This window comes from Pteropus alecto, unplaced genomic scaffold (assembly GCF_000325575.1).
Source record: "Pteropus alecto unplaced genomic scaffold, ASM32557v1 scaffold5, whole genome shotgun sequence".
NCBI classification, from domain to species: domain Eukaryota; kingdom Metazoa; phylum Chordata; class Mammalia; order Chiroptera; family Pteropodidae; genus Pteropus; species Pteropus alecto.
This window is the reverse complement of record NW_006441953.1, coordinates 11,230,113-11,237,807: the sequence shown is the minus strand read 5'-3', so window position 1 is coordinate 11,237,807 and position 7,695 is coordinate 11,230,113. Positions and strand designations below refer to the sequence as shown.

Here is a 7,695-nt window from a genome sequence, read left to right as displayed (position 1 = left end):
CTGGCAGCTAATATAGTTATATATACAGGTCGTATTTTTGCTTCAACAACTTTTGCTTAGTTTTGAAATCCCAGTGCCACTTTGATAAATAATCAGGTAATGATTTGTTTAGAAGTCAGATATTTAAAAGCCATGTCTAGTAATTAACTTTAAGGCTATAGCAATGAAAGTTAGAGTACCATCAATCTGTTTATGCCATGTCTGCATATGTTCATCATTTAAAAATAGAATAATATTCATATTGATGTATTTGAAAAAATATCAGAGGCAGTTTGAAGTGTATATTCAAATTTTTAAAAAGGGAAAAGAAAAATCTATTTGATGTATTTCATAATAACCTTCAACTTCTGAAAATAATAGCGAGTCACATTCAGGTGAACTTGTAAAACAATTTTAATTTTTACTCAAAATATGAGATGTTATCATTAGCCCTTACATTTGAAAAATGGAGACAATTATATAGGAAAGGAAGAGAAACAAAAGCTATTAGATTTTAAGCTCAAGTTTCAAAAATATCCAGATAATACAAAAAAGCTCCAGATACTTTCCCATTGTCCAACACTGTCAAAATATTGATTTTCATACATTTTCTTCATAACATATTATCATTTATTAGGAATAGTTTTAGATTTTTTTCCTAAATACCATGAAGGCTCCCCAGTAGTACCACTATTTTATAAACTGACCTGCAGTTGGTTTATTTTTAATCCAATCTATTTGGATTGAAAGAATAAATATCACATACCCAGGGGACACACTTTTATCTGCACCAAATATATTACAATGAAGAAATTCATAGCATTTAACAGCATATTACTGTAATATGATTGGATTGACCAAAGTATGCATCTTTGTATACAAATTCTAATAAGACACCTGAAAAGTAGAGGAGAAAAAAAAGAAATTACAGGAATAAAGTTTAGCTACATAAACTAATTTTTAGATCAAAACTCACCAGATGTGATAAAATTCTAAAGAAACTGCTGAAAAGTACTGTTCCAAACATGAACTATAATTAGTATTATCTGTCTTAGGAAAATCTCCAGCACAGTAGCTGATCTTCTGTGGAAGTAAAGATACAGGGCTTTGTCATTATTCATTAGGCACAGGAAGGAGGCTACTACTTCATTAAGGAAAAAATCTAGATGTGAACTGGTAGCCCCCCATAAGTGTAGTAGAGTTAAACCATCTCCCACCGTAAAATGGCCATATGTTGTATACTTTTAGTTTATTCTGACACTGCAAAGAAGCAAATTACAACCTTACTTAAAATAACAAGAAATGAACAAAGTGAAGCAATAAAAAAAAAAAAAAAAAAAAGTAAAACAATAACAAAAAGAAATCAACAATAACAAAACCCTGGGATGATGAATTTTGTTCGTACCAAAACAATAGTAAGAAACTCATAATTTCTTATACACGGCAACAGTGCAAATAGCATATAGGTCATGTGTACACAATCTCTTCAATGCAGTGCAAGTTTCTTAACAGCCACCTACAAAGAACTGAAGTGTAGTGAATGTATACAGTGGCTGGTTCACTAACACTATAAATAAGAATGGCCAGTGCCATTTTGTTTGCTGGCTGAACATTACTCTTGGGCAATACTTAGTTACTAGAGTTTTTTCTTAACAAGCAGTTTCTCATTAACAAGTTCTCGTCAATAGTGAACTAGAATAAATTTTTACTGACCTCCTTGGTTTTTAGGACATTTGTTAATTCTCTGCCTCTTTTTAAAACCCCAGTGTTGTTTAATAGGCAGCCACTAAAATAAATCCTTCCCCTTCCAACTTCCCTTTTTTCCCCCTAAGATGGACCCTCTGTAAACCTAAAAACATATAGTAACTTAATATACAAGGTTTCTCAAAGTGCAAAATGTGTTACATATAGTTTCATAAGCTTCATTTAAACAGCATTTTATACAATACAGTACAGTTTAAGATTCCCGTTCATAAGTTATACCACTTAACAGACAACCACTTTAAAGTTTAGCCACTAAAAGTAACTCAACGCCTTTTTACACAAGGTTAATATAGTTGAACTGTACAAGCTTTGTTCAGACCAAAATAGTTAATCTTACATTTATCACATATACACATATATTTTTAAAAGCTCTTTAAATGTTTACATATAGCAAGACGAACCATGAATTTTCTTATAGTTTGGTTTCTGATTTGCACACAAACACTGTACACAATATAAAAAAAAAAAATTACAAGACAATTCATTTTATGTCTTTCTGCAAACTCTGCTCACCCGGTGACTCTTTCGGGAGGGTTCTTGACCGCTGTAGAACCATGCTAAGCTCTTCAATGACCTTTGATGGCAACTTATTATCAGGGTCCAAAGCAGCTTTGCCATTGATATCCTCAGTCTTCTTCAATGTCTTTAGGCCTTTATGGCCTTTTTGCTGCCCGCAAAGGACCTCAGCCTCTGTGTCCTCCAGACAGTTGAAACTCCTATGTTTTCTGGTTCGATTTCGAAGTTTATCATCCCTGTGCTCCAGGCAATGGGCCACAATGGAGGCTCTTTCCTTTAACGTGCTGTCCCCAGACTCTTGATTACGCTTTTCACTGAGCCGCAGCTTTTCGAGTTCCACCTTTGCACTCTAAAATACAATAAAATGTCTCACAGGAAAGCAAAATTTGGCCTAATTTAAGTTTAAAAAAATACATTCCATATGAAATCTGATGTTTCTTATATTAGAGTTTATTTCTATGATTTAGATTCTAACTTTACTTTAACACAAATGGCGTGTCCGAATTTATATACTGATCTTAGAGCTACAAAATCAACTAAAATGTAGACCATGGAAATTCAATTCAACATGCACTTAACACAGCACTTCAAAGATGTCTTTCAGGTTATTTAAATTGACTCGTTTCAAACTTGCCTCTTTTAATTCATTTCTGCATGGATGTGTCACATGTTTGTGCATCTGCAATTCCTACAGTGCTGTAATCATGGCACCAAGAAAAAAGGTAGTCATGTGAGTCAGGGAAATGCTCTGTACTACAGCCCCCTTTCTGAGATTTACAATACATGCTAGCATATTAAAGATGCCACGAAGTATTATGGCAGAGAAATCTGTTTAACTTTTCTTTCTTTTCCTCTTCCAAAAATATTTAGTGAAATCTTTCCTCTCACATAATATCTATTAGAATTCCATAGATATATTTTTGAAAACACTAAAATGTTTATACACACACACACACACACACACACACACTTTTGTATCAGTGGATTAGAGTACACATTCATTAAGTAAACTATAAGGGCTTACATGTACTATAACTCCATTGTGACAACACCAGCAAGGGTACATAGGTACTTAATTTTTTCTCTCAATTAGAAATGACATAATATGTTAGTTTAAAGGTGTACAACATAATGACTAGACATTTATGTACCTTAGGAAATGATTACCCTGTTCAGTCTAGTAGCCATTTCACACCATACATAGTTATTAGAATATTATTGACTATATTTCCTATGCCATACTTTACATCTCTTACTATTTTTATAACTGGCGGTTTATACTTGTTAATCCCTTGACCTTTTTCACCCAACCCCCCTCCCATCTGGCAACCATCCATTTGTTCTTTGTATTTATGAGTTTGTTTTGTTTGTTCATTTATTTTGTTTTTTAGATTTTATATATAAGTGAAATCATGGCATTTGTCTTTCTCTGACTTATTTCACTTAGAATGCCCTCTATGTCCATCTATGTTGTTCCAGATGATAAGATTTCAGTTTTTATGGCTGAGTAATATCCCACTGTATATATATACCACATCTTCTTTATCCTTTCATCTGTTGATGGACAGACACTTAGGTTGCTTCACTATCTTGGATATTGTAAATGATGTTACAGTGAACATAGGGGTGTTTCTATCTTTTCAAATTAGTGTTCTAGATTTATTTGAATAAATACCCAAAATGGAATTGCTAAGTCATATGATAGCTCTACTTTTAATTTTTTTGAGGAACCTCTGTATTGTTTCCTATAGTGGCTACACCAATTTACAATCCCACCAACAGTGCATGAGGGTTCCCTTTTCTCCACACTCTCATAAACACTTAATAGCAGGTGATAGATAGATAGATAGATTCTAACAGGTGATAGATAGCTTATGATTTTAATTTGTTTCCTTGATTATTAGTGATGTTGAGCATCTTTTCATATGTCTACTGGCCATCTGTATGTTCTCTTTGTAGAAATGTCTATTTGGGTCTTCTCATTTTTTAATCAGATTTTTTTTTTTGGTGTTGTATGAGTTCCTTATATATTTTAGATAACCCCTTACTGGATGTATCACTGGCAAACATCTCCTATTCAATAGATTTTTTTTCATTTTGGTGGGTTTTTTTTTGCTGTGCAAAGCTTTGTAGTTTGATGTAGTCCCATTTATATTTTTCCCTTGCCTGAGAAGATATATCCAAAAAAATATTAATAAGGGTAATGTCAGAGTCTACTACCTACGTTTTCTTCTAGGAGTTTTATGATTCAGAGGAAAAATTTTCAATTTTTACCAGTTTTGTTTAAATACTTTTAAAACTTTCAACATTGTAATATTTTAAAACATTCTTTGCCAATATGCTGAATCAGCACTTCACGACATTTGGGTTTACAAAAAAAAGTCTTGGTTTAACTACTCATAAATTTTTCACTAATTAGTGTTTCATGGAATTATGTTAAGAGCTTTTAGCAATTTCTTCAGGGTTTGTTCATCAGCTTTCTAGTCTTAAGTATGCCAAAAAAATGTCTCTGAAATTCTGGATTTGGGATTAAGTAACAAACTATTACATATTCAATTATCCCAATTCTTTACTGGATACTAGTTAATGTATTTTGATCCTAATGACATTTTTTTGCTTTGCTCCATAACTGATCCTAAAGTAATGTCAGGAGAAGCAAGGGTTATAATAGGGCATATCTACTCCATATGTTTGCTTCATTTCTTCAACCTGTGTCTTCTAACTGGGTTCCTAGGAAATGTGACCCTTGGAATTTAAGATTCTAGATTAGCTAAAGAATCCATAGTTTTTTAGAGCAGCTTATTACCAAGAAAAACTATAAATGCATTAAGGCAGGAGGGACAAGCTCACGATTTCCTGGAGTCTTATCCTTCTCCGTGATTACATCAGAACAGAAGGACTGGGTAGGCCACAAAGGTAATTAGCCATTATTTTCAAAACTTTTATACAAGAGGAATATTACACTGGGATTAATGTTCAAGGAAAGATAGGCATGGAACAATATTTTTAAAAATCTGATCATTAAATTAAGATGGCTTTAGTCTTTCAAAAGATAAGCTATTTGAATTTCTTGTTTTCGAAACAGAAACAATTCCAAACCTAGCCTCTAAGAATATCTGTTACATGCTTTTCTTTTTGCTTTGAGGGACTCGATAAAGGCACTGAAACATGAATTAGTCCCAAAGTATCTAATGAGTTTTGAGTGTAAACAGCCAATGTCCTTTCCTGAAGAAAGTGAACTTCAAGATTAATGCCGCCTGAGTTCTCCATGCCCCTCAAGGTGAGAAGAAAAACAAATAGCAGCCAAAGACACATGCCCAATCTTCTCTATTGATGAACAGAGGTCATCTCACAGTTTCTTAAATTAAGTGGGACACTCCTTGGTTCTCAAACCACTGGAATTTGATTGTGTTACTAGAAAGTCTAGTTACCATGGCTCCAGACACATTCTGCCATGGGGTCCTTCTAAGGTTCTAAGAAGTTAATCTGTGAGACTGTGATTTTACCACTAGAATTTCCGACGTATTTAAAATTGCTTGGCTATTTTAGGGATAAGAAAATAAGTGGTATTGTGCGTATTTAATTAGGTGGTCAATGATGTTATTAAAACTAATCGTTTACGAGAAGTTCAAAAATTAAACTTCAAAAAGTGCCATAGGGTTATCCATATTTTCTTGATGTGACTTTTCTTATGCTTTTCAAAGTGATTATTCCAGTGCTTTTGAAGCCAATGAAGTGTTTTAATGCACTTAATCACAATAAGACATAAGAAAACAAATGCTATAATTAATATAAAAGAAATAAAATCCTAACCTACCTCGATATTTCTCCGGGCTTGGGTTGCATTTTTCTCCTGCTGGATGGGAATTAGAGGCAAACCTCCGATTTTGGGATTTTTGGTTATAGAACGTTTTCGTTCCTTTCCAGCTGGTGGCCGTATATCATTTTCATGCTGTGGAAACAGAATTGCTTGCCGTTGGTGTGTGATTTTATTATGTGGTGTACACCATATTATATGGTCACTTGACTCCTTTCCTATATATCCAAATAGAACGATCTGCTTTCCATGAGAATGTCATCTGTAATTATGATGCAACTCTGGTGGCAACATCGCTCAAAGAGGTAAAACTCTTAAGTGGACTGAGCTTTGAGGTCTCAGTTCAATTTCTAAGTTTCAAATACATGCCTTCTCTAACTACTTATCAAACCAAAAGGGGGGAAATATTTAAGAAAACTGGGAAATCTCTTTGTGAGAGAAAAATAACACACTTGTGTACATTTCTAGGCCTTATAATCAAAGTAACTATACATTCACATTTTCTCTACGATAGCTGAATTTAGTGTGAACATAATAATTTGACCTTATATACCCCAAGTCAATCTAAGGCATGTCTATCAGAAAAATTAGCCTTATTGTACGACCTTTTTCATCTAATTGAAGACCAAAAAAATATTACCTTGTACACAGAAATTTATACTGAAAATCATTGCATAATAGGGTGTGCACATTTGTTCTCAAATTATTGACTATATATTCTGGCTACTGTGCAATTATAGATATGACTGGGAAAAAGTTAATTTTGCAACTATAGAGAGAACTATCCATAGGAAAAAATATAAGCTCTTGAATCCTAAATCCTTGAGATATGCATATAAAAGTGAATCTACTCCTCAGGGTAGATTCATTTGTCAGAAGTTGGGAAAAGCAAACTGATTTTCAGACAACAATCTATTAAGAAATACAGAATACCAACTGTAAAACGAGCAGCTTACAGATGTTATAATGAGATGAAAAACACTTGGTAAACTATATAGCTAAATGCCTACTCTTATTTTCCACTACTCTTAAGATTCAACAGATTTTTGTTCTTATATTGCAGTTAGTATTTTAGTGTAGTATTTTATAGCACAGAATTCATTTCAACAAATGTTGACCTTATATAATAGCTAATTTACATTGAGTGGCATATGCTAGACTTTGTGCTTATCAATATACATATATTATCTCCTTTAATTCTCAATGATCTTACAGTATAGGTCCTATTATTACTAGATAGTATGTAAGATCTGCTCTTGAATTTTAGTGAAGAATTTACTTTGGTTCAACAAATCTACCACAGTATATTATGCAATATTTCAATCAGAGGGAAAGTTATAGGCTTCATAATATTATTTTTATGTCAAAGTCCCAAACTTGGTCAAAATTTTGATATTATATAATTAGGATGTTCCCAACATGTAAAGCTGAGAGAAAATTGGCTTGGAAGGAATTAGATAATCTTATGAATAATGCTTACACTTTTACTCAGATGTATCGTACAGGTACTAAATGATATTTTGAGGAACGAAAACAAATGCATTTTTCAAACACTATTTCTTTTTCTGGCATGATAAACAATGCTGGGTATACTGGCTAATTAGTTTTCACGATTGATC

At 33.0% G+C, this 7,695-nt stretch overlaps 1 protein-coding gene across 2 annotated transcripts in view; it reads right to left on the bottom strand.

Annotated features, from left to right (window-relative positions):
- Window positions 1-388: 388 nt before the first annotated feature.
- Window positions 389-7,695, bottom strand: part of ARAP2 (ArfGAP with RhoGAP domain, ankyrin repeat and PH domain 2) — a 159,002-nt gene continuing 151,695 nt past the window's right edge. For both annotated transcript variants that reach the window (XM_006918943.2, XM_015595043.2), the window contains 2 exons: window positions 6,077-6,211; window positions 389-2,608 (listed from right to left, as the gene is read on the bottom strand). In XM_006918943.2, the coding sequence (XP_006919005.1) occupies window positions 2,225-2,608; window positions 6,077-6,211 (519 nt within the window). In that variant the 3' untranslated portion in view covers window positions 389-2,224. The remainder of the gene's footprint in view (window positions 2,609-6,076; window positions 6,212-7,695) is intronic.